The 25,352-nt window shown below is 54.3% G+C and overlaps 1 protein-coding gene and 1 long non-coding RNA gene across 3 annotated transcripts; one reads left to right on the top strand and one right to left on the bottom strand.

Moving 5' to 3' along the window:
• The first annotated feature begins 243 nt into the window (after positions 1-243).
• LOC139668132 (uncharacterized) lies at positions 244-19,585 on the top strand. Its single transcript, XR_011696980.1, has 3 exons — positions 244-456; positions 16,659-17,026; positions 18,294-19,585. It is a non-coding gene; the product is annotated as an uncharacterized lncRNA (long non-coding RNA).
• On the bottom strand, positions 11,322-24,138 carry BCL2L11 (BCL2 like 11). Of its 2 annotated transcripts, none has more exons than XM_071547559.1 (4): positions 23,994-24,138; positions 23,466-23,844; positions 18,337-18,446; positions 11,322-14,289 (listed from the first exon to the last, which is right to left on the bottom strand). In XM_071547559.1, the coding sequence occupies exons 2-4, from the start codon at positions 23,833-23,835 to the stop codon at positions 14,200-14,202; spliced, it is 570 nt and encodes a 189-aa protein (XP_071403660.1). In that variant the 5' UTR covers positions 23,836-23,844; positions 23,994-24,138; the 3' UTR covers positions 11,322-14,199. The 2 variants fall into 2 exon arrangements, with proteins under 2 accessions (XP_071403660.1, XP_071403661.1); XM_071547560.1 differs by having other exon boundaries at positions 18,337-18,443.
• Between the last annotated feature and the right edge of the window lie 1,214 nt (positions 24,139-25,352).

The raw sequence follows: 25,352 nt of genomic DNA, 5'->3' as shown, positions 1-25,352 counted from the left end.
AAAGCCCCAGGTGATTCCCATCTGGTGGCACAAAACCCACCTGGACAAACCTGGGGGTGAAGGGGCAGAACATCCTGCTCTTCTCCTGTCTCTGGAATTCCCAGTGCTGCTTCCTCCTAAGGTGATTCCCTGGTTCTTCCACAGGTGATTCCCTGGCCCAGCACTGGCACACAAGAACGAAAAGAGGGTTTTTTAAGCAGCTTAAACTAAAAAATTCCTATTTTTCCTATTTTTCCCCAGGGAAGCCAACAGAGTGAGTCAGCAGGAGCATGGCTGTCCCACTGGGATTATAACTGGAAAGAGGGGATTTTTTCCCCCTCCTACTGATTTCCAACACCACTTAATGGTGGGAAAAGAGTGACATTTGTGCAATCAGTTTTCCCATGGAAACATACCCAGGCCTGACGGTCGCTCTCCCATTGCAGGCGCCGCTTCGGGGAAGGAGCCACGGGTCGGGTGAGTGTCTCTGTGGGATGGGTGGAATGGAATGGCTTCGGGATGGGCAGCTCTCCATGGAATGGTGGAATGGAATGCCTTCAGGATGGGCAGCTCTCCATGGAATGGGCAGGTCTCCATGGAATGGCTTTGGGATGGGCAGGTCTCCATAGAATGGTGGAATGGAACGGCTTCAGGATGGGCAGGTCTCCGTGGGATGAGTGGAATGGCTTTGGAATGGGCAGGTCTCTGTGGAATGGGCAGGTCTCCATGGAATGGCTTCAGGATGGGCAGGTCTCCGTGGAATGGATGGAATGGCTTCAGGATGGGCAGGTCTCTGTGGGATGTGTGGAATGGCTTCAGGATGGGCAGCTCTCCATGGAATGGGCACGTCTCCATGGAATGGCTTCGGGATGAGTTGCTTGGGGTGCAAAGCACCGGGATGAGGGTCCCCATCCCTGGGTGCTGGTCTCTGTCCCTGTGCCAGGGGAGGCTGTGGTGCCACCGGCACCCCAAGTGCCACCAGTCGGCTCCTCAGCTGGAAACTGGGGGTTTGGGAGGCCCAGCAGTTCCAGTAAGTGGAGGGGCCACGTCACGGGGGGTGTTGGTAATTTGGGGCCTGTTTGATGAGGAAGGAAAGGGAAAACCCCACGGAGCCACCGCAGGAGGGGATGGAGAGCTGGGGCTCCCCCAGAATGAGTCAGCCGAGAGTGCTGCGGCTGCTGGGGCTGCTGGGGCTGGGCTGGGCTGGGCTCACTGGGGCTGCTGGGCTGGGCTCACTGGGGCTGCTGGGCTGGGCTGGGCTGGGCTGGACTCACTGGGGCTGCTGGGCTGGGCTGGGCTGGGCTCACTGGGGCTGCTGGGCTGGGCTGGGCTGGGCTGGGCTGGGCTAAGCTGGGCTCACTGGGGCTGCTGGGCTGGGCTGGGCTGGGCTGGGCTGGGCTGGGCTAGGCTGGGCTCACTGGGGCTGCTGGACTGGGCTGGGCTCACTGGGGCTGCTGGACTGGGCTGGGCTCTCTGGGGCTGCTGGGGCTGCTGGACTGGGCTGGGCTGGGCTGAGCTGGGCTCACTGGGGCTGCTGGGCTGGGCTGGGCTGGGCTGAGCTGGGCTCACTGGGGCTGCTGGGCTGGGCTGGGCTGGGCTGAGCTGGACTCACTGGGACTGCTGGGCTGGGCTGGGCTGGGCTGGGCTGGGCTGGGCTGGGCTGGGCTGGGCTGAGCTGGGCTCACTGGGGCTGCTGGGCTGGGCTGGGCTGAGCTGGGCTCACTGGGACTGCTGGGCTGGGCTGGGCTGGGCTGGGGTCGACTCACTGGGGCTGCTGGGCTGGGCTGAGCTGGGCTGGGCTCGGCTCACTGGGGCTGCTGGGCTGGGCTGGTCTGGGCTCACTGGGGCTGCTCTTACTGGGGCTGGTCATAGTGGTGATGATGGTGCTGGGACTGCTGGTGGTGCTGGTGTTACTGGTGATTGTTGTGTGGGTGCTACTGGGGATGCTGATGGTGATCCTGGTGTTGCTGGTACTGGTTATGCTGGTGCTGCTGGTGGTGTTGGTGCTGCTGGTGCTGGTGGTACAGGTGATACTGGTGGTAATGGTACTGGTGGCACTGGTGCTGGTGGTACTGGTGGTACCAGTGTTACTGGTGGTACTGCTGCTGGTGACTGGTGGTACTGGTGGTGCTGCTGTTACTGGTGGTACTGGTGGTGGTGTTACTGGTGGTACTGGTGGTACCGGTGGCACTGGTGCTGGTGGTACTGATGGTAGCAGTGTTGGTGGTGGTACTGGTGCTGGTGGTACTGGTGGTAGTGGAGGTACTGGTGGTACTGGTGGTATTGGCACTGGTGTTACTGGTGTTACTGGTACTGGTGTTACTGGTGTTCCTGGTGCCCCCTCAGGGCCGGGCAGGCTCCCAGTGCCCCCGGAGCAGCTGCCCCCTCTCCCCCCATGCCCAGCTCGGCCGCAGCCACCGCTTCTCCCGCTGGGAATTCCCATTCTGTGCCGGGGCAGACACAGATCTGGGAATGGCAGCCCATTCATCCCACCATCCAACCCCAGGGAATTCCATCTCCAGGCACACCCAGTCCAAGTTTTATGGATCTGGGACCTTCCAGGTGTTGGGCGTTTATTTTCCTTTGGAAATCTTTGCCAGCTGGGACCCAATCCTGGCACGAAGGTCCTCACTGAGCTCCTTCCCCCCTTTTCCATGGCATTAAAGTCAGGGAGGAAAATTAATTAAAATCCATCAGGAGAAATGAAATCAGGAAGGGTAATTAATTAATTAATTAATTAATTAATTAAATCTGGCAGCTCCAACCACTGTGCTGCTTTTTATATTTAAATAAATATTATATCTGTCTATTTACATGTATTTATGTCTATAAATATATTTTATATAAAATATATTGTCTGTTATTCTATGAATATTAATATATTACATGCAGATACTTTTATTTCCAGTTAAATAAAATTATTGGATATAGATTTACATGTGTAGAGTTTCTATTGAGTTCTTACTCTTACTAAAGTGGTCATAAATAAATATATGGAAATATAATTTATATTTATTGAGTAGAACAGAACAACAGAATTTGGTAGAATAAGAGAAGAGGATATGGGGGATAGGACTGCAAACGATCCCAGGCTTTGGAAATAAAATACAAGGACTGGGGATAAATGAAAGGACTGGGAATAAATGGAAGGGTTGGGAATAAATGGAAGGATTGGGGATAAATTGAAGGATTGGGAATAAATGGAAGGATTGGGGATAAATGCAAGGATTGGGAATAAATTGAAGCACTGGGAATTAATGGAAGCATTTGGGATAAATGCAAGGATTGGGAATAAATGGAAGGGTTTGTAATAAATTGAAACATTGGGAATAAATTGAAGGACTGGGAATAAATGCAAGGATTGGGAACAAATGGAAGGATTGGGAATAAATGGAAGGACTGGGAATAAATGCAAGGATTGGGAACAAATGGAAGGATTGGGAATAAACTGAAGCATTGGGAACAAATGGAAGGATTGGGAATAAATTGAAGGATTGGGGATAAATGCAAGGATTGGGAATAAATTGAAGCATTGGGAATTAATGGAAGCATTTGGGATAAATGCAAGGATTGGGAACAAATGGAAGGATTGGGAATAAACTGAAGCATTGGGGATAAATGGAAGGATTGGGAATAAATGGAAGCACTGGGAATAAATGGAAGCATTTGGGATAAATTGAAACATTGGGAATAAATGGAAGCATTTGGGATAAATGCAAGGATTGGGAATAAATGGAAGGGTTTGTAATAAATTGAAATACTGGGAATAAATGCAAGGATTGGGAATAAATTGAAGGACTGGGAATAAATGGAAGGATTGGGAATAAATGCAAGGATTGGGAATAAATGGAAGGACTGGGAATAAATGGAAGGATTGGGAATAAATGGAAGGACTGGGAATAAATGCAAGGATTGGGAATAAATGGAAGGATTGGGAATAAATGGAAGCACTGGGAATAAATGGAAGCATTTGGGATAAATTGAAACATTGGGAATAAATGGAAGCATTTGGGATAAATTGAAACATTGGGAATAAATGGAAGCATTTGGGATAAATGCAAGGATTGGGAACAAATGGAAGGACTGGGAATAAATGCAAGGATTGGGAACAAATGGAAGCCCAGATGGATTGAACAGGTGTCATTGCAGTGTGGAGCGAATTATGGCAGGAAAAGCCCAAAGTGCAGCCTTGGGTGGGTTTTGGGGGTTGTGGGGTTTGGTTTTAGGGTTGTGTTGGGCTTTTCATTAAGCTCTGCCCATCTTTTGGGGCTGGAATTTTTGGAATTGGATGTGTCTCCCTGATTTATGGAAGCCTGGGAGTTCATTCCTGGGGTGTGATGGCTCCGGTGAGATTGGAGAGAACCAACAACTGAATTGTGAGGATTTGCTCAGTTTAAGCCAGGCCTGAGGGGGAGCTTTGCTGGGAATGTTTTCCTTGAGTTTCAAGAGCAGGTTGGCATCCCTTGGGATGCAGCCCCCAGAGGGATGGGTGCTCCCAGTCATCCTGTTGGAGCAGGGCTGGGATTCCCTGGGGGACCTCTCCTTGCTGGGCTCAGGGCACCAAAAACTCCCATTTTTTGCTCTCCAGGTGGAGGTTTCACCCAGCACATGGCACTGACCAGCCAAAAAATTCCTCCTGGAGCTCAGGCATGGATATTTAATTGTCCAGGTTAATTCTTAGAGGCAAATTCCCAACCCCATCTGATTTTTTTGATTCTTCATTTACCAGATTATTTCTTAGAGGCAAATTCCCAATCCCTGGGCAAGTCCTGCCTGATTTTTCAGGTGGATTCCTTGATACTGAATTTTCCAGATTAAAATTCTTAGATGCAAATTCCCAACCTCTAGGAAAGGCCTGTCTGATTTTCCTGGTGGCTTTCCTGGGATTTAATTTTCCATTTAATTCTTCGAGGCAAATCCTGACCCCTGGAAAAATCCTGTCTAGTTTTCCAGGTGGGTTTTATTTCCAAGCCAATTGTTCCTGGTTTTTTGGGATAAAACCCATCCCTCCTCAGGCCAGAGGGATCCCCTCAATCAGCAGCTGGAAATTAATGATGGAGCACAATCAGATCAGCCCCAAATTCCCTTTTCCCTGTGGTTTTCCATCCAGCTGCCCACGGGATGCTCCAAGAGCCACGGGGCAGCTGCAGCTCTTGGATGCCCAAAACTGCTGGGGATGGGAATCACTGAATGTCTTGAGTTGAAATGGACCCACAGGGATCTTCAAAATTCAGCTGCTGGTCCTGAAATTGCCCAATATTCCCGCTGTGTTCGTTCCCCCAAGCCCCAAATTTATCCACCCCCGGCTATTTTTGGCACTTCTGACTCTGGTTTAAATCGATGACGTGGAGGAGGAGAAGGGAGGGGGGGGATGTTTGACTCGAACAGCAGCGAGACGAAAATAGCGAAGTGGAAATTCACCTCGGCTCGAGATTTGAGTTGAAATAAAGGCTTGAAAGCAAAGAGGTCGTGGCCGGCTGAGGGAATTCCAGCCTGGCTCCATCCTCTGGCCGGGGAGGGGACGGGGTGGGAGAGGGAGCAGCGCCCTGGTTTGTTTTTTTTTTTTTATTTTTGTGGTGCTTTTGGTCATTATTTCTCGGCGCTAAATAGAGGAAGAATAAGTTTCAAGCGAAGCGTGTTTTGTTTTGTCACAGGAAGTGGAGAGAGCTTTGGGAGAGCCCTGAGCCATTGCTTTTAAAGTGTAGATTTGAGCGCTTTCCTGGCCCAAACAATAGGATGGATTTGCGCCTGGTGGGAACGGGGGGCTCGGGGGGATGTGGGGAGCGGGCCCGGGGGAGCCCCGTTCGCAGGGAAGCGCAGGGGAAGAGCTGCGGGGCCGGGGGGCTCCGGGGCAGGGGGGCAGCCCTTCCCGGGGGGGCAGCCAGCCGTGCTGCCCCGTGCCAGGGAGCTCGAAATTGTGGGGGGCGATGCCCGAGGGGCGGGGGGTGCTGGGGCGGCCGCGCTTCGGGAAACCGTTTGAGCTTTTTCTCGGGCACGCTCCGGGCTCCGGCGTCTCCGGCAGCGGCAGCCTCAGGAAAAGGAGCCGGGTTTCACAATGGCTCAGTCCTCCCCCGGCCGGGCTGGCCCCGCCGACCCGCCCCAGCCTCGGGAAACCCCCCGAGCCGGGGGATGGCGGAGCCCCGGGGGCTCTGCGGGCCGGGACGCGGCGCTTCCCTCGGCGGCCGCCCCCGGCAGCATCGCGGGCTTGCGGAGGGGCCGCGGCTCCCCGAGCCCTTCCCGCAGCCCTTCCCGCAGCCCTTCCAGCCCCCAACACCCCCCTCCATCCCCCTGTTCCACCGGGACTGCCCACGGCCAGAGCCACCCCCGCGCCCAGCCCGCCGGGCGCTCCATCACCCCCGCTGAGCTTCCACACCTAAATCGCCAAATTCCTTCCCATCCTGCGGTATTAATTTGCTTTTTGGTTTCGTTATTAATATCGGATCTCTGCGAGGTCGGCGGCATTGGCTTTCGGTGGTAATTCACAGCTCAAGTGATTTAAGCCGCGTCGCGCTCACGACAGGAGGGCTCGGCCGGAGGGGCAGCGACGGGGCTGGGCAGCTGGGGGGGCAAAACGGGGGGGGAATTATCTGGGAAATTGTTTGGCATCGAGGAAAACCCACCGGGGCACGTAGGGATGGGTTTGGCTCCTCCTGCGATGGGGAAATGGAGAGAATTCCAGGTGCAGTGAGGATGCCCCGTGGGCTGGGCACGGCTGGCTCGGGGGTGCCCAGCACTGCCCTGGCACTCGCCCCTACCTCGGGCACCCAAATCTGCCCAAAGAGGCTTTGGGGGGTTAACCGTGCCCTTTTTCTCGTTGTGCTGTGCCCGTCCTCGGGGCTGTACCCTCGCTGAAAGGTTGCAAACAGTTTTGGGAACACGCTGTCTGCCTGAAACCTGCCAGAATCGGCCACAAATTGCAGATGAGACTGATAACAAAAGCCAACAACAGAAAATAGGTAGAAAAACAACACGGTAAAGGCTGCGAGACCACTGAAGGGCTTTTTTGTGTGTTTTCTTAACCAGTTCTCTCACGATGGAAGTGAAAACACATGAAAAGAGAAATGTCTTTTGTTCTCCCACTCAAATTAAGATGCCCCAGAACCAACCCAGGCTCGACCCCAGGGCTGGAGCTGTTGCCCAGCCCGGTCACTCTTCAATCAGCATTTTTGCACCCACCAAGGAGGTTGGCTGTTTTTTTGGTGGGTTTCTTAAACTTTTTGAACCTCAGATACCCTCACCAGGCAGTACAACAGCACCTCAGCTTATTTTCTCACCCCAGCCTGTTCTACCTGAGCATCTCTGCTTGAATAAATCAGGCTCGAGCTCAGAAATTAGGATGAGGTTTTTGTTTTCGTTCTACTTATTTCATCTTTGTTTTTATAAATAAATACAAATCACTCAAACTGAAACTCGATGGCTTTGGTGATAATCAAAGAGCAGCCCTGGGGAAATTTTTCTTCATTACCATGTTCTTTCACAGCCCACACTCGGGGTTTCGGGAGGAAAATTGTTTAACCTTTGCAGCAGCACAACCCGATGCTTTTTGAAGTCCTGTCACGCTCAGCCTTGGGGTTCACATCGAGGAGCTGCTTGGCATCACCTTTATTTTAGGGGCCACGAGCACTGAAGAAATTCTCTCATCCCTCAGCCCTCTCTCCCCTCAATTCACCCTTTCAAAATAACCCAAAACCTCCAAGAAAATATTAAAACCCACCCCCCCACCCCCCAGGGCTTCACTCTTGTTGTTGTTTTTTCGGTTCTGTGGGGCAGCTCTGTTCTCCACCAGCTTTGTACAACATGTTTTAGTATTTGCAGCTCACTTCCTGTATGAGGTTAGTTTGTTTATCATAAAACCCCTATTTTTAAACCCATTTCTGCCAATAAGCCCTTTGAATGGCGATGGCAGCACTCGTGCCTGTCCCCACTCCCGAGGGGGCTCTGGCAGGGATGGGTGCTGGGATCCCACCCCAGGGAGGCCTGGGGGGTTCTGTGCTCCTGTGGCTCCCCCCTCCATCCTCAGTGGGGTTATTTCTGTGCTTCACACCCAAAAGGAACAGGATTCCTGCAAATCCTGCCTTTTTTAAGCCGGGATTTTGTGCCGTGCTCAGTGAGGCAGAGGCAGTTCCTCGCCCTTTCCCTCCCTCAGGAATGGCCATCCTGCCACCTGCCAGAGTTATTCCCACTAATTAACAGCCAGGAGAGCTGTGGGATTGTCACACAGTTGTCGGCTCGGCCCACAGTGGCACTGAGATGGTTTAATTACCGGCCCTGTGGCCGGGAAGCGCCGGCTCCCGGCATGTCCTCCAGCAACAGGGACGGACGAGCCTGTCAGAAACCTGGCAAGGAGAAATCCATCAAAGCAGGCCAGGAAAGGCCCAACATCCCCCCGAGGCTGGGGAGGTTCCCTGGGCTCCACAGCACCAGCCTGAGCTGCCACAGCAGTGTCACCATCAGGGGTAACCCCTTCTCCTCCTTTCCTGAGGATGCAGATCTTCATGTCTTAGAATTCCACTGAGAAGAGCCCCAGCAGGTTTGGGATGCTCAGGAAGAGCAGCAGGAACATTGTCTTGGTCCAGCCATCCTTGGGCTTGTGTTGCACCACATAAAAGCCACGTTGGAGCATCTACAACCTTCCTTTGCTGCCTTTAGGGACCTCCTGGCATCCAACTGTGTCCCATCCCCGTCTCCACGTGGGGCTGACCCCAGGAGAGGCCACCCCTCCAAGCCCCTGCCAGAACCACGAGAGAACCCTCTGGAAACAGTGAGCTTTGTTGCAATATGAAAATCAAATGCAAAGCTCGGGGGGTATTTTTAGCTGTTTAAGGCAGAACAGGTGTTTGAAAGGTCAGCGGCGAGTCATTGGAAAAAATAAATATATATTTATATGAGTGTATGCCAAGGCCTGGCAGTGCCAAGGGGTCACTCCCCTGGCACCAGCCGGTCACCACCTCACTCTGGGCTGTGGTTGCTGGGCATTCCTGAGGCCAGCAGGGGATAAGGGATGTGGGAACATCCCACTCTGGCACCTTGTGTGCCCTCAGCAGCGCGGGCACAAAGAGGCCATGAGGGTGCCCGTCTCCCCACGGGCACACGGTGCTGTGGCTTTTTGCATGAATGGCATCCAGGGGCTGGCTCCGTTTCAAGGAATAAAGGAAGTCTGGCATCCTTCGAACAAAATGGGATTTATTAGTTCCTAAGGCAAAGGTGAGAGCACAGGAAGGGCTCTTGGGGAGGAGCCTGAAGGTGTGTCCCTGGTGGACCTGGGCCAGGATCACCTTGGACTTGGCCATGGCCAATGCAGGCCATGGACAGCCTGGGCCGTGACCACCTTCAGCTTGGCCATGACCACCCTGGGCCATGACACCCTTGGACTGGGCCATGGCCAGCCTGAACCATGTCTGTGACCACCCTGGGCCATGACACCCTTTGACTTGGCCATGGCCAACCTGGGCCATGACGCCCTTTGACTTGGCCATGGCCAACCTGGGCCATAACAGCCTTGGACTGGGCCATGGCCATGGCCAACCTGGACCATGACGCCCTTTGACTTGGCCATGGCCAACCTGGGCCATAACAACCTTGGACTGGGCCATGACAACCTTTGACTTGGCAATGACCACCCTGGGCCATGACACTCTTTGACATGGCCATGGCCATGGCCAACCTGGGCCATAACAACCTTGGACTGGGCCATGGCCAACCTGAACCATGTCTGTGACCACCCTGGGCCATGGCACCCTTTGACTGGGCCATGGCCAACCTGGGCCATAACAACCTTGGACTGGGCCATGACAACCTTTGACTTGGCAATGACCACCCTGGGCCATGACACTCTTTGACATGGCCATGGCCATGGCCAACCTGGGCCATAACAACCTTGGACTGGGCCATGGCCAACCTGAACCATGTCTGTGACCACCCTGGGCCATGGCACCCTTTGACTGGGCCATGGCCAACCTGGGTCCTGACCATCTTGGTCTGGGCCATGACACCCTTTGACTTGGCCATGGCCACCCTGGGCCATAACAACCTTGGACTGGGCCATGGCCAACCTGAACCATGTCCATGACCACCCTGGGCCATGACAACCTTTGACTTGGTCTTGACCAACCTAGGCCATGACCAGCTTTGACTTGGACTTGGCGATGGCCAACCTGTGCCACAACCACCCTGGGCCGTGGCCAACATGAACCATGGCCATGGCCAGCCTGGGCCAAGCCCACCTTCGACATGACCACAGACAGCCCAGACCTGGCCATGGCCAAGCACAAGCCGACAGGGGAGAATCCCCTGCTGGGGATCTCTCCTTGGTTCCTCTTCCCTGTTGTCCCAGAGGCATCACTGAGTCCGGGCAGGTCACAAGCTCCTTCCAACATTGAGTCCCAGCAAGGTCATGTCATGTCCCAGGTGTGACAACCCACCCATGGGCTCCCAAATTCCATCAGGACCAAAGAGCCACAGGCCCAGCAGCTGCCACAGCCTCTGCTGGGCAATAAAACCTTTTTTTTTTGAGTTCAAGAAGCCCCTAAAATAGCACCTGAAACCAATAAACTTCCCTTTCAGGAACTTCTGTAATTTGAAACACACTCAAGAACAAAAAAAAAAAAATCCAGAATCTTTTTAGGTTGTTTATCAAGTAGGACTTGGAGGGGAGGGTTGGTTTTAAATCCCTTTTGGGTGGTGGGTGCCAGGGCATGGAGGAGGGGGGTAGGAAGAGTTGGAGGGAAAAATAGGATGGAAGGGCAGAGCAGAAGGAAAGTGAGGTGGGAATTTGCAGGGAGGTTTGGCTTCAGCTTTAAAATGATAAAATAAAGAATAACCACGTGAAATAATAAAGGAAAAGTGACATTATAAAATCAAACCACTGCTAATCAAAACATTAAATAATAAAAGAATTAAATAATAAAATTAAGTAAAAAACATAACAAAACAAGACAAAAATAATAAAATAACCCCCCAAGCTTTGTCAGTACTGATGAAAACCAACTGGGGACAAGGAGTGCAGGGAAGGTGCCCCTCAGCTGGGTGTGAGCCCAGAACTGCTGAGACCCAGAATTTGGGAAAAGCAGAGAAAATTCCAAGGAAACCCCAAAGTATTCCAAGATGGGGCAGCTTTGGGGTTTGGGGACACTCAAGGGAATATTTTATAAAGTTGCTTCATTCAACAGCTGCATTTTGGTGTCCTGGAGAGGGAAATTTCAGGTCTGGGGGAGATCTTGGGGAGAATGGGTGAAAAACAGGGAGAACTTGGTGATAAACAGGGAGATAAAGAACAAATAACCCTTCCCAGCCCACCCAAGGTGCTCCTCAACCCCCCCAAAAAACCACCAGCACTCACAACCAATAGTTGAAAGTTTTTATTCATATAAAACTCATATTAAGACCATAAAAGATTGCATCTGAAACCCGACAAAAACAACCCCAACCCCCCGAGGATCTGCGATTATTTACAGCAGTATTGCACAAGTCAAGTGGCAATTACCCTGTCCAAAATTCATCAGTGCAAAACACAAGGAAGGCAGGGAAATTGCAGTCAAAAAAATGCTACATCCGCTGGGTCCTGCGGTGACCTCGGGCTGCGGCAGCTCCAGGTGGAGCCAACCCTGGAAGGGACAAGCCCAGGGCGAGGAGAAGCCACATTCCCACTGGAGTTCACTAATGCTGAAGTCTTTGAGGTGCCTCAATCACTCCTGGGAAGTTGGGGGACTCAGGCACTTGATGATTCCATCCTTTCTCCACCCCACGATGGCTTTGGAAGGGGATCCAACACTTATGGCAGGGGGGGAAACCAAATCTTCACAGGAACTTAAATAAGCAGAAAATAAATATACAACATTTCTACAAGTTACAGCATTAAACAGTAGAGTGCATTAATTACACAGGAAATTAAAAAAAAAAAGGCCCTACAGTATTTACCAAGTTCAACTCTAAAAAAGTTTAGGAAAAAACAGTTGGTTTTTTTAATAATTTTTTTAATGTATTTATAAGCTGTACAAAACTTACAGGAGAGAAAGGAGAGGGAGTACATTGCACACAGATATTTGGCTCAGATGATGAAAATATGGTGCCCTAATCTAATAAATATTTGGGTATTTACAGTTGGGGGAAAGAGGAGAAGCAGGAATAAATCTGGTTTCCCCACATCCAAGGAAAACTCTTCATCACATCCTTTTGGTGCAACACAGAGCACAGGAGATGCTTCAGACAGCCCAGAGCCAACACAGCTGAATGGGCACAACTCCTATTTTAGAACATAATCCTCTGGTTTGAGGCTTTGGTGGGGGGTTTTCCCCCTAAACCTGCTCTTTGGGGGGTAATTTTCCTCTGCCTTTTGGCCGGGAATCCCTCCTGGGGAGAAGCCCCTGGGAGACTTGGCCAATACTCTGAATTCTTTTCCTTAAAACAAACCTAGATTTTGTCTCCATGGGAGGAGGGGGTAAAGTGCTGGGTGATTCTTTGGTGTATTCCAAGGGACACATTCCAGGCGGGGCAGGGCTGGGAATTCCCTAAGGCTGGGAGACCCCCAAGCACCATTTGATCCACCAGCAATGATGGAGCTCAACTGGGAGAAAAATCTCACTTGGTTCCCCCCCCCCGCTTCCAAATTTCACCTATTTGATGTTTTCAACAGCCACGGAATCCCATGGAGGTTCCCATGGGAATCCTGAGGCAAAGCCAGAGCCAAATCCCAGGGGATGAGGAGCAGGACCTGCCCTGGGAGCTCCCCAGTTATTGAACCCCTTGCTCTCCACCAGTGTGAAGGTTTTCCCCACACCCCCTCCAAAAAACCATTCCCAAAACATTCCCTGCTCCTGCAACTGATGCACACCTTGCACAGCCGAGAAAAAAATGGGAATAAAATTGGCAATCAAGGTTCAAACTGGCTCCAGGACCCCCAGGAGCACAGGAGGAGGCACAGCCAGGGCAGAGAGGTCCCCCTCACTGTGTCCATCCTGGACACAAACCATCTCCCATGGCACTCAGCAGCTTCTCCCTGGGGGAAGAACCACTTGGGGGGGTTGGGATTGGGGTTTCCTTGTTTTTTTCCTATGGCACTGGTGGAAGGGGTGAGGGCAGAACCAACCAGGTGTGGGGTGGGCACCACCTGCTCCAGCCCAGGGAAGGGGCACAAGGGGTGTGCATAGACTTGGGATTGCAGGAGCAGCCACTGCCCCAAACACCCCGTGGGCACTGGTGACAAGGGACACACCTGTGTCTGCCACCAGCCCCTTGGGCTCCTCCATGCCATGGGGTCTCCAGGTGGGAGGGCACATTCCCAGGGGGAGCCAGTGGGGATGGATCCCATGGCAGTTCCTTGAATGAATCCATGCCAGGCTGGCTCCTTCCAGCTGCATCCAGGGGCTTCATGGTGCCTGCTCATCCCTCTGTCCCAACACAGAGGAGATCCCAGGAAAACACAATCCAGCACCTTGGAAACCTCCTGGTTTGCCAACTCCCACCAGGTCCTGCCGCTGTCGGGGTGTCCCGGGAGCTGCTCCATCCGCCTCCGGCTGATTTATTGCTGAATTCCTCAGTCTCCCCCTTCCCAGATATTCTATTCCACACTACAGAAGCATTTTCACACGTTTTATAGAAAGACTTTTCTTTAAAAAAAGGCAACCTGGTGGCTGGGGGGTTGTGTTCGGTTGGTTGGTTGTGATGGTTTGGACCCTGGAGTTCGACAGCCAAGTCTTGAAATTCAGAGTGTATAAAAAATAGAGATATAAAAACGACAAAAAAAATCAGTCAGCAGGAAATAGGTGATTTGCATGATGCAAATGAAGTTGGATTTGGGGTAGCATTAGGTATTTACAGGTAAAAGAAGTGCTGATTTAAAGCCCTCTGCCCTTCTTCCAGCCCTTGTGGTGGGCAAATGCCCCAGAGGCAAAGGCAGAGGGGAGGAATCTGAGTCACACCCATCAATCAGCTGGCTCAGGTTTCCCAGATGAGCCCACGGGATTCCAGGAACGACGACAACAAGTTACTCCATATTTTCCAAAGACTCTTTTGGAAAAAATGATAAAAATTGATCAAAGTTGAAAGCCCAAGTGAAGAGCACTCTGGGATAAAACGCTGCCCCGGAAACCGGCGGGTCGGCGTGGGATGGACACCCTCATCCTCCGGGAGAGCCCCATGTCTGTCTGTCTGTCTGTCCCTCCGTCCTGCCCCGGCTTTCCCAGCGAGGAGAGAAGTCCTGGAGCCTCGGGATGGGCCGGGCACTCACTGCAGCCTCCAGATGAGGCGGACGATGTAACGCAGCAGGCGCAGGATGACGACCTGGGGGTTTCCCACCTGGGGATCCAAGAAACCCTGAAACAGAGAGGGGGAGCAAAAACAAAAAAAGGAAAGGAAAAGAAAACCCAAACAAACCCGTGAGTTTCATTCTCAGCACGAAGGTTCTGTGTTATAAACACATGGAAGGTATTCCAGAGGCACAAAATCAAGTGTGGAACGAAGAAGGAGGATAAACCCAGTGACCTTTCAGGTTTCAACCCAAAGGGTGAAAGTTGTCCTCTCCCAACCACACTGGGCACAAATGTGGATTTTGGGACTGAGTGGCACCACCACAATGCCACTCAATGGGGATGGCACCTGCACAGGCACATGGGAGTCACACAATGCTGCTGGGAGGTTTGAAACATCCCAAAGGACACCCAGGGGGTTTAAAACCACGGGGTGGGGGGAAAATATTCAAACCAAAATAAAATAAACCCTCCCTCAGCAGGCAGAGCAGACCCACCACCAGCCCAAGGCTAAGCCCACCATGCTTCCTGACCTCCAACACAGCAGAGACCAAGGGAGAAGCAAATAAAAACCCCCATCAGGCTTCAAGGATGGAAGAGAAATGCCAAAATTGGGGTTTGTTGAAGAAAGAGGTGTTAAAATAGTTAGGGAGTTGAAATGACATTCAGGGTGGAAATCAGGAGGAATTTCTTCATGGAAAGGGTTGTTAAACATGGGAAGGGGCTGCACAGGGAGGTGTGGAGACCCCAGCCCTGGAGGTGCTCAAGGAATGGCTGGTTGTGGCTCTCAGTGCTCTGGGCTGGGTGACAAGGTGGGATTCAGCCACAGGTTGGATGGATCTCAGTGGTCTTTTCTAACCTAAATGATTCCATGATTCCTTCATTCCCCAGAGGACTTTTCTAACCTAAATGATTCCATGATTCCTTCATTCCCCAGAGGTCTTTTCCAGCTTAAATGATTCTGATTCCTTCATTCCCCAGAGGTCTTTTCCAGCTTAAATGATTCTGATTCCTTCATTCCCCAGAGGTCTTTTCCAATCTAAACGATCCTATGATTCCTTCATTCCCCAGAGGTCTTTTCTAACCTAAATGATTCCATGATTCCTTCATTCCCCAGAGGTCTTTTCCAGCCTAAATGATTCTGTGATTCCTTCATTCCCCAGAGGTCTTTTCCAGCCTAAGTGATTCTGTGATTCCTTCATTCCCCAGAGGTCTTTTCCAGCCTAAATGATTCTGTGATTCCTTCATTCCCCAGAGGTCTTTTCCAGCCTAAGTGGTTCTGTGATTCCTTCATTCCCCACCCTCTGCAGCCAAAGCCTCAGTGAGGAGCAGCTCTGCATGGCTGGGGGCTCTGGTGGCCCCTGGGCTGAAGTCTCTGTGGGGCACAGAGGGGCTGGGTGTGGAGCTGCCCCATCCCTTGCCCGCTGTCCTGCCCGCCACGGTGCCAGCGGTGACGCAGGGACAGGAACGTGACAGGGAACGTGACGGGAACGCGCGGCCCGACCCGTCCGACAGCCCCGACCTGCCCGGCCGGTGCCGCCCTGGCACAGCTCTTAGTTCCCCATTTCTAACCTCAGGCTCAAAGGGCACAGCCCAGCCAGGCGGGGCCGGCCTGGCACGAGCCGTTCCCACCTTCCCCTCCTGCCCCAGGGGCTCTAGAGCGGCTGGAATGGTTCCAAAGGGAAAGACACTCCCCATGGCACAACAGCCCCGCGCCTCGGGGGTGACAATCCCACAGCCACTGCTGAGGGGCTCTGAAACCACTCCAGTTCTGAGGGACAAGCAGGCAGGTGCTGACTGAGGCAGGCACAGAGTGGCAGGATGTGGCCCCAGCATTCTGAGTCTCTCCCCAGGCCAGTGGGTGGGAAGCTTGGGATGTGCCTGGCACAGAATTCCAGCGGTGAGGGAGCCAGTCCCCAGGGGATAACACATGGAGGACATTCCTGCTCCTCACAAACCCACTCACACAAGGTGCTCCAAGGTTTGCCAAGTTTAAGGCACTGCTCTGGGAGGCTTGGAGGAGATGGGAAAAGGGATTAGGGTGGGCAGGCACTGAACAGGCTTCCCAGGGAAGTGGTTGCAGCCTCAGGGATGCCAAAACTCCAGAAGCATTTGGACAACACTCTCAGGGACATAGAGGGATTGTTGGGGTGTCTGTGCAGGGCCAGGACTGGGACTCTGTGGTTCTTGTGGGTCCCTTCCAGCTCAGGATATTCCATGACATGGCATTCCACATTTCCAGCAGCTCTTCTGGATCAGCTGACTGTTTCACAAGGTGCCTCGAGCATTCTGACCAGTCTGGTTCCTCCCTTTCCTTGGAAACAGGTCCTTTCAACCCAAAAAGGGGCTTCTCCAGGGATCAGCCTGGATGGGGGAGGTTGGAAGATGCACATTCTGGATTTGGGATAAAACACAGCTTGTCACACTCTGTTGCAGGTCTGGAAAGCCTGGAAAGAGAACGGAGCGGATGGAGACGATGCAGAAAGCTGGATCATGGCAGCTGGGCCCCATTCTGGGGGAAAGCCAACCCTGTGGACCTTGGGAATGGTGAGGAAACTCTGCAGGAGTGACTCAGGAGATGGGGAGGATGGATAAGGATCCAGGCAGCTGCCATTCCCCTGGCTCCTCTTCCCACGACTCCACGGCCCAGGAACCACAAGCACGGACACGCCGCCGTTGGGAACACTCGGCAGCCCAGGCTCTGCTGCAAACTCCTCTTGCTTCACCCAAGCTGGGCTGCTTTGGGCTTGGGTTTGTGCTTTTTTTTGGCATTGCTGCATCGATTTTTGTTGCAACACTCCAAGGTGAGTGAGTTTATCATCGTATAAATACTCATGTTTCCAAACAGAGTCTTTGCAAGAAAAATAAGTCACTGGACCAAGTTTCCTCTTTGCAGCTTCCACACACAGCAACAGGGCTTTGGGAGCTGGGATTAGAATCCCACTGCATTCACTCCCTGAAGGCTTCCCTAAAAGCAACAGTGCCAGGCACTGTGTCCAGGGTGGCTCTTCCCAACACTATCCAAAAAATACCCCAACACTTTCCCACTTTCCCTGTCTAACTCTTACAAGTCTATTCCTCATTAACATCAAGTCAAGGCCCAACTCTAACCCTAAAATAACTCCAACACCCCCAAACTCCCTGTGTAACCCTCAGAAGTCTCTTCCTCATTACCATCAGGTTAAAGCCCAACTCTAGTACCAAAGTACCCCAAAACAACCTCAACACCCTCAAACTCTTTCTATCTAACTCTTAGAAGTCTCTTCCTTGTTACCATCAGTTCAAGGCCCAATTCCACTCCCAAAACAACCTCAACACCCCCAAACTCTCCCTGTCTAACTCTTAGAAGTCTCTCCCTCATTACCATCAGGTTAAAGTCCAACTCTACCCTCAAAATACCCCAAAACAACCTCAACACCCCCAAACTCTCCTGTCTAACTCTTAGAAGTCTATTCCTCATTACCATCAGGTCAAAGCCCAACTCCACCCCCAAAATAACCCCAACACCCCCAAACTTCCCTGTCTAACTCTTACAAGTCTATTCCTCATTGCCATCAGGTCAAAGCCCAACTGTAGTCCCAAAATACCCCAAAACAACCTCAACACCCCCAAACTTCCCTGTCTAACTCATACAAGTCTACTCCTCATTGCCATCAGGTCAAGACCCAATTCCACCCCCAAAATATCCCCAACACCCCCAAACTCTTTCTGTCTAACTCTCAGAAGTCTCTTCCTCATTACCATCAGGTCAAGACCCAATTCCACCCCCAAAATATCCCCAACACCCCCAAACTCTTTCTGTTTAACTCTTAGAAGTCTCTTCCTCATTACCATCAGGCCCAGGCCCAACCCAGCACCAGTGGCCCCCAAAAGCTGCTGCAAACTCACCCCCCGAGGGCCCCCAGCCCCAACCTGGGGGTTATTTTGGCCCAATTTGAGCCGTGGCAGCCGCAGCCGCCGCGTGGCCCCGTCCGGGCGCCGGCACCACCCGCGCAGCCCTTTCTCCATCTGAGTGCACCCCCAGCGCTCACCGCAGCACTTTCCAGAGATGATTAAGCTTTTCCCTTTCAGAGAAACCGTGCAAAGAAAAGGAAAGCAGAGAGGGGAAAGTTACCCTGCGTGGACAATAGGAGGCATTGAACTCGTCGCCGATGCGCCGCAGCTCCTGCGCGATCCACACCTCGGGCTGCACGTCCTCGGCCACCGAGTGCCACCGGGAAGCTGCTGGGGACAACGGGAGCGTTGGCAAGGGAGGGGCAGCACCAGGAGGAGATGCTCTGCAGAACCTCAGAGCAGCCCAGCCACTCCTGCCATTGCATTAGTGCTTGTTAGTACGACTGTATTTTCATTCTAAATCCAGGTGCCGGATGTTCCGCAGCATTAATGGGACTTGCCATTACAAGCCACACTTCTATTCCTTATTATTTTTATTATTATCATCATTGTTGTTATTATAAGGCTTCTATTTATTTATTCCTTTTATTTATTTATTACTTCTATTTATTTATTCATTCCTTTTATTTATTTATTACTTCTATTTATTTATTCCTTTTATTATTATAGGCTTCCCCTTGGGAGCATCTCCAAGCTCTGGTCCCCTCTTAAATAAGGAGAAAATCCACGATGTCACTCTCCAGTTCCATTCCCTCACCAAACCTCCTCTTCCTCAGCAATTTTCTTTCCTTGCAGGCACAGCAGCAACTCCTTCCCTAACCTTAAAAACCCTCTGCCTGGATAGTTTAACCCACTTCTCATATGTCTGCCCCAAATCATCCCAAAGTTCCCAAAAAGGAAAGGAAAAGGAGGAGAAAGCCACAGTTGGATTTGTGTGTGCAGAAACCACACTCCCAGAAAAACCAAGTGCTGGCTTCTAAGAGGGGGAAAGAAAGAGTTAATGTATTAATTATACTCTATGATACATAATTATTTCAGTCTCAATCTCAAGAGGTTATTAAAGACATCATAAATCCCTCAAATAGGGAAAAAAGGAGGCAGGACCACATATGGAACAGGCACTGCCTCTTCCACCTCCTGCAAACCCAAGTGCATGATCCTGGCAGGAACCACAGTCTTAAGAAAAAAAATAGAAATAAAGATAAAATAAAAAATTAAAAATAAATAAAATAAAAATGAAACAACCCCACATAACCAGAAAAAAACCCAAACCAAACTCAAACCAAACAACAATCCACTACACAAAACAAAACAGTGTTCTGGCACGACAGCTCTGGAGGAATCCCAAGGGAATGGGAACAGCTTCCAATCTCCAAATATTCAAAGGATTAGCGGGGCAGTAAAAAAAAAAAAATTAAATAAAAGCCTGGCTCCGACCTGACTGGAAAATGTGTTTGGGAGCCAAGGCAGCGCGCTTGGCTCGGGGCTGTGTTTTGTTTTCACGCTGTAGTAGCAGCGATGCTTTCCCTGCTCTCCTCTCCTCTCCTCTCCTCTCCTGCGCTGAATGAAGCGCAGCCCTCGCGATATTCCCAGCCCGGCGCTCCGGGAAGGCAAAACAGCATTCCAGGCTGGGCGGAGCGAGCATCCCAAAGCCCAGCGCCGGCACCACGGCCGGGCAAACACACACACCACGCGATCCCGGGGCGAGGGGATGCGGGAAAGGCAGCGGGGATGCGGGAACGGGCGGCCCCGGGGGGGGTGATGTGCAGGGCACGGGGCGGCCCCGGGGGGGGGGGGATGTGCGGGGCACGGGGCGGCCCCGGGGGGGGGGGGGGATGTGCGGGGCACGGGGCGGCCCCGGGGGGGGGGGGGGATGTGCGGGGCACGGGGCGGCCCCGGGGGGGGGGGGGATGTGCGGGGCACGGGGCGGCCCCGGGGGGGGGGGGGATGTGCGGGGCACGGGGCGGCCCCGGGGGGGGGGGGGGGATGTGCGGGGCACGGGGCGGCCCCGGGGGGGGGGGGGGGGATGTGCGGGGCACGGGGCGGCCCCGGGGGGGGGGGGGGGGATGTGCGGGGCACGGGGCGGCCCCGGGGGGGGGGGGGGGGATGTGCGGGGCACGGGGCGGCCCCGGGGGGGGGGGATGTGCGGGGCACGGGACGGCCGGGAAGAGGTTGTGCCCCTGGCCCATCCTGCCCGCCCTCCCCATCCTGCCCCCGCCTCGGCATCGCCCACGGGCTCATCCGCCCCGGGGTTGGTGGCTGAGAGCGAAATCGGGCTGAGGTTTTCAGAAAGGACTTTCTGTGGCGCTGAGTCAAAAGGGTCCAGTCATAACTGGTCCCCAAACCAGTCAGAGGTGCTCTCGGGGGCGGGGGGCACAGTCATTCCGCGAGCTGGCCCCGCCACCGAGGGTGGCACGGCCGCCGTGGGCACGGGCACAGCCCGGGGCCACCGCCACCCTCGGGGAGGGGACACGTCCTGCTCCAGCATGGGGATGCTCCAGCACGGCCACGCTGCAGTCCCGACTCAGCAGGGCAAAAAACCAACCCCAGACTGCACCTTTAACTCCTGGGCTTGGTCATCCAACCCCCCTGGAGAAAACCTCCCTGAAGGAAATGGCAGCGACTCCAGCAGACACAACCACCTGCTGCCCAGCCCAAGGTTTGCCCCTGAAATCCACTAATTCCCACGTGGAGATCTCCTGAGAGGACAAGAGATTCTTGATGCTTCTCTGCCCATGGGAGTATACACACTGGGAAAACCCCTTTACAGACCACTTGCTGCAAACACATTCCCCAAACTCACGTGGATGGAAAACCCAAGGGAAGGATGTGATCCCCTCCCACCAAGAGCCCAAGATGTGAAACACCAGGAAAAGAGTCTCCCAACCTCCCTGCAAAGGGTGAGTTTCTTGTCTTGGGTGATTTATCCTCCCAGCAGGGCACCCACCAACCCTCCCAACCTCTTCTCAAAAAGCAGGATCATCCTCTTCCTCCATATCTCCCCTGGCACAACCAAACCAACTCATCCCTGCTCCCCTCCTACCCATCCCCAAAAGCATCTTCCTGGACCTGCCAAGCCAACAACACAACCTTTCCTCCTCCCCCATCCCAGAACACCCCCTCACTGCTTTTGTCTCATTTCCCCCCCCCAAAAAAGGCTTTGGAGGGACCCACCACCTCCATACCAACGACTCTTCCTCACATAACCCAAGGCATTCCAGCATTCCCAAGGGCTGCCTCCACCAAAAACTCTGGGAAAGGTTTCACAAGATTTAGAAGCTGTTTTGGGGCAGAGCACGAGCTGGCTGTGCTGGAGCAGCCTTGGAGCAATTCCCCCAAGCTGTTTTATCCTGGGAGCATCCGTTGCTCCTGCTCACAGGAAGCGCCTGTTTGTTATTATTATAATTATTATTATCAAAGGCCACTTGCTTGTGCTTCCGAGAGAAACTCTCCACCTCACCACAGATAAAATCAGTGCATAAAAGCACAACAAAAATATACCCCGTGCTTCCTTCCCCAGGGACTGACCCACTTCCATCCGGAAAACTTCACAGCACACATCCAGTGGGACTCTGCCAAGGCACAGGGGGTGAGGAAGAGGCACACAGGGCAAAGCCAGGGATCCTTCTTAAGACTTCTGTGGGAAGTCACAGCCTGAGCATTGTGGTCCCAGACAGGGATAAAACAGCTCCATGTTCGCGGCTCAGTCGTGTTTGGGAATATCTAAAGGTGCTGGTTAAACAGCACCAAGAATTTTTCCATTTGCTTATAGTTGTTTAGGATGATGCCCGTGGCAACAACAACAGAGCAAAGGATACACTCAACCAACCAACAAGAATGCAGGAACTTGGAAAAATCAGGGAAAACCTCACTTTCTTCCCAGGAAAAAGAACCTGAAGCCGTGGCTCCCCCTGTGAGGAACTCCGGGAGCACCCTGGCCTGGCTGTGCCAACCCGAGGTTGTGAAACTTGCACTGAGCTGTAATTACTGCAATAATGTCCCAAAATCTTTCCTGAGGGCACGTTCCAGCGAGGCCTCGGCAGCCGTAACCACAGCCCGGAGCCGGGAGGGAGCAAAAACACCACCGACAAAAAAAGATGTTTTGATCCGGGAAACCTTGGAGTTGGTGTTTGTTATCCCTCCACTCTGCCCTGGTTTCACCCCGTGAAAGTTAAAAGGTTTCTCCCAGCTAAGAGGAATTAATCAGGAGAGGGGAATGCTGGACACGTGGGCAGGTTTTCCCCGCCCCAGAGGCTTTACCTGGCAAAGCCACATGTAAACACACCCCCCCCGCGGGATTTTGGGTTCCATGACCCCATCACCTCCAACGCTGAGAGAGCATCAGGAGCTACACACGAGCCAGGAGCCACTTGCTTGGCAAAACAGCCTTGGAAGAGTAGGAAGCTGGACTCGGCTCTGTCCCCTCCTCCCCTGGCAGGGACTGACCCCGCCCGGAAAAGAATAAACATCATAGTAATAAAAGCGCCGGCGCTGGACACGCGGGAGTTCCCCGGCAGTGTTTGCTCGGCAGCCCCGCCAGCTCCCACCGATCCCAGTGCCGGGCCAGCATCCAGCCCAGGCTCCCAAATCCACGGGGGGAGGTGGGAGCTGCTGTGGCAGGTGTGTCACACAACCAGGAGAACCGAGGGAGGCCACGGCAGGGGAGGAGCAGGACCCCTCGTGCACCTACAGCCCCCTTGGCACTGTGTACTCACACCTTACACACCTCTGCCTCTCACACCTGGACACAACCCCCTCCCACTGTTTACTCACACCTTACACACCCTCTGGCACTGACACCTGGACACAACCCCCTTGGCACTGTGTACTCACACCTTACACACCTCTGGCACTCACAGCTGTACAACATCCCCCTTGGCACTGTGCAGTCACACCTTGCACACCCTCTGCCTCTCAAACCTGGACAGAACCCCCTCCCACTGTGTCTTCAGACCTTTGCACACCCCTACAAGAATCTGTGTTTTCCAGCATTCCAAGAAAAGCCAAGCCAGGTAAGGAGCAGAAGGCAAAGAAAGCCAAGCCAGGTGAGGAGTGGAAGGAGCCTTCATGTACTTAAACCCCCCCCCTCGCACAGTGTACTCACATCTCTACACATTTCTCCTTACATTGCACGGCTGCACCTTTGTGCATCCCTACGAGAACCCGCCTCTTTCACTCCAGGGAAAGCCAAGACAGGTAAGAGTAGGTGAAGGGAAGCCCGGCCAGGTGAGGAGGAGAAAGGCAGCCCAGGCAGGTGAGGAGGAGAAGGGGAGCCCGGCCAGGTGAGGAGGAGAAGGGACTGGCAGCCCGGGCAGGCGCGGGGGATGCGGGACGGCGGCGGAGCCTTACCCATGGCGCTGAGGCAGTGGCTGAGCGCCTGGCAGGGCGGGCTGGGGGTCTGCGTGGCCTTGTCGCAGCTCAGGGGCGCGGGGCTGCGCTCGGTGTCGAAGGAGAAGTAACCGCTAGAGGAGCGCGGCAGGAGCGGCGACCTCCGCACGAAGATGAAGAGCGGCGAGCGGGTGGCGAAGGGGCCGGGGCTGGCGGGCGGGCCCCGCGCCGCTCCGGGGGCACTGTCGGGGCCGCTGTCGGGGCCGGCCCCGGGCAGGGCGGCGGGAGCGCCGGGGCGCAGCTGCGCGCCCGGGCCCGGCCCCTCGGCCGCCGGCAGCCGCCCGCCCTCGCCGCCGCGTCGCGCCTTCACCTCGGGGGGCTGCTTGGCCATCGGGGCTGCCTGCGGGGAGCGGAGCGCGGGCAGTGAGCGGGGCCGGCCCGGCCCGGCCCCCGCCCGCCCCATTGTTCTGCCGAGCGCCCTGCCCGGCCCGGCCCGGCCCCGTCCTGCCCCGGCCCGGCCCCCCCGCCCGCGCCCCCGGCCCCGCTCACGCTGCTACTGCCGCCGCTGGAGCGGCCCCGGCCGCGGCTGCGCTCGCCTGTGCGCGGGAACGGCCCCGCCGCGGCCCCGCTGCCGCTCCGCCCCGTGTTTACAGCCCCGGCACCGCCCCGGCCTCCCCCGGCCCGGCCGCGGCACCACCCCGGGCCCAGCACCGCCCCAGCCCGGCCACGGCACCGCCCCGGGCCCGGCACCGCCCCGGCCACGGCACCGCCCCAGCCCGGCCACAGCACCGCCCCGGCCACGGTACCGCCCCAGCCCGGCCACAGCACCGCCCCGGACTCGGCACCGCCTTGGGCCCAGCACCGCCCCGGGCTCGGCACCGCCCCGGCCTGACTACGGCACCGCCCCGGGCCCAGCACCGCCCCGGGCTCGGCCAGGGAACCATCCCGGGCTCGAGCACGGCACCGCCCCGGGCCCGGCACCGCCCCGGGCTCGGCACCGCCCAGGACCCGGCCACAGGCCCGGCCTCCTCCGGCACCGCCCAGGGCCCAGCACCGCCCCAGCCCGGCTACGGATCCGCCCCGCGGCGCCGTCACAGCCCGCGCGGCGCTCGGAAACACACCCTGCATGGACAACCTTGTGTGCTCACATCCTTATCCATACAAATACATACACACACCCTGCCTGTGCTCTCAGCCTCACACACTCCTTGAGTGCTCACATCCTGACACGCACAAATACACTCACACCCTGCCCTTTGCACTTACACACCTGTACACACACACGTGTGCACTCACAGCCTTACATACACATACCTGTGCACTCACAGCCTCACACACACACATCCATTCACAGCCTCACACACACGTGTGCACTCACAGCCTCACACACACATCCATTCACAGCCTCACACACACGTGTGCACTCACAGCCTTACACACACAGCCATTCACAGCCTTACACACACATGTGTACTGTGCACACACCTTTACTTTTCCCACCATGCACTCACACCCTTGCACATCCCTCTTGCACTGTGTACTCACACCTTTATACACACACACACACTATTGCACTGGACACTCATACTCTTGTACACCGTTCCTGCACTCACACTCTTACACACACAGTCCTTGCACTGGGTGCTCACACCCTCACACACACTCCTGGCACTGTGCACTCACTTTTACACACTCACAGGTTCACCCCTTTGTTCACACTTGCTCTGGACATGCACATCTTGCACACCCCCTGCACACCTTGTTACACACCAGTTTGTGCACACACCTTACCCCATGCTCACCTATGTGTGTGAACACACCTTACACACCCTGTGCACTCCCGACACACACACTGCACACACATTGCACACACCCCCACATCTGTACATGTGCCTGGCACACACACTG

The sequence above is a fragment of the Pithys albifrons genome, chromosome 2 (genome assembly GCF_047495875.1).
Source record: "Pithys albifrons albifrons isolate INPA30051 chromosome 2, PitAlb_v1, whole genome shotgun sequence".
NCBI lineage: Eukaryota > Metazoa > Chordata > Aves > Passeriformes > Thamnophilidae > Pithys > Pithys albifrons.
Note: the sequence above shows the minus strand (reverse complement) of the source record. Positions and strands in the feature narration are given on the sequence as shown.

Excerpts from the sequence above, each read along its gene's own strand:
- BCL2L11 (XM_071547559.1), bottom strand. The coding sequence starts at position 23,835 with ATGGCCAAGCAGCCCCCCGAGGTGAAGGCGCGACGCGGCGGCGAGGGC. Across the intron at positions 18,447-23,465 it reads CCACTGCCTCAGCGCCATGG|CAGCTTCCCGGTGGCACTCG; the intron begins GTAAGGCTCCGC and ends CGTTGTCCCCAG. Across the intron at positions 14,290-18,336 it reads CCTCCTATTGTCCACGCAGG|GGTTTCTTGGATCCCCAGGT; the intron begins GTAACTTTCCCC and ends TCTCTGTTTCAG.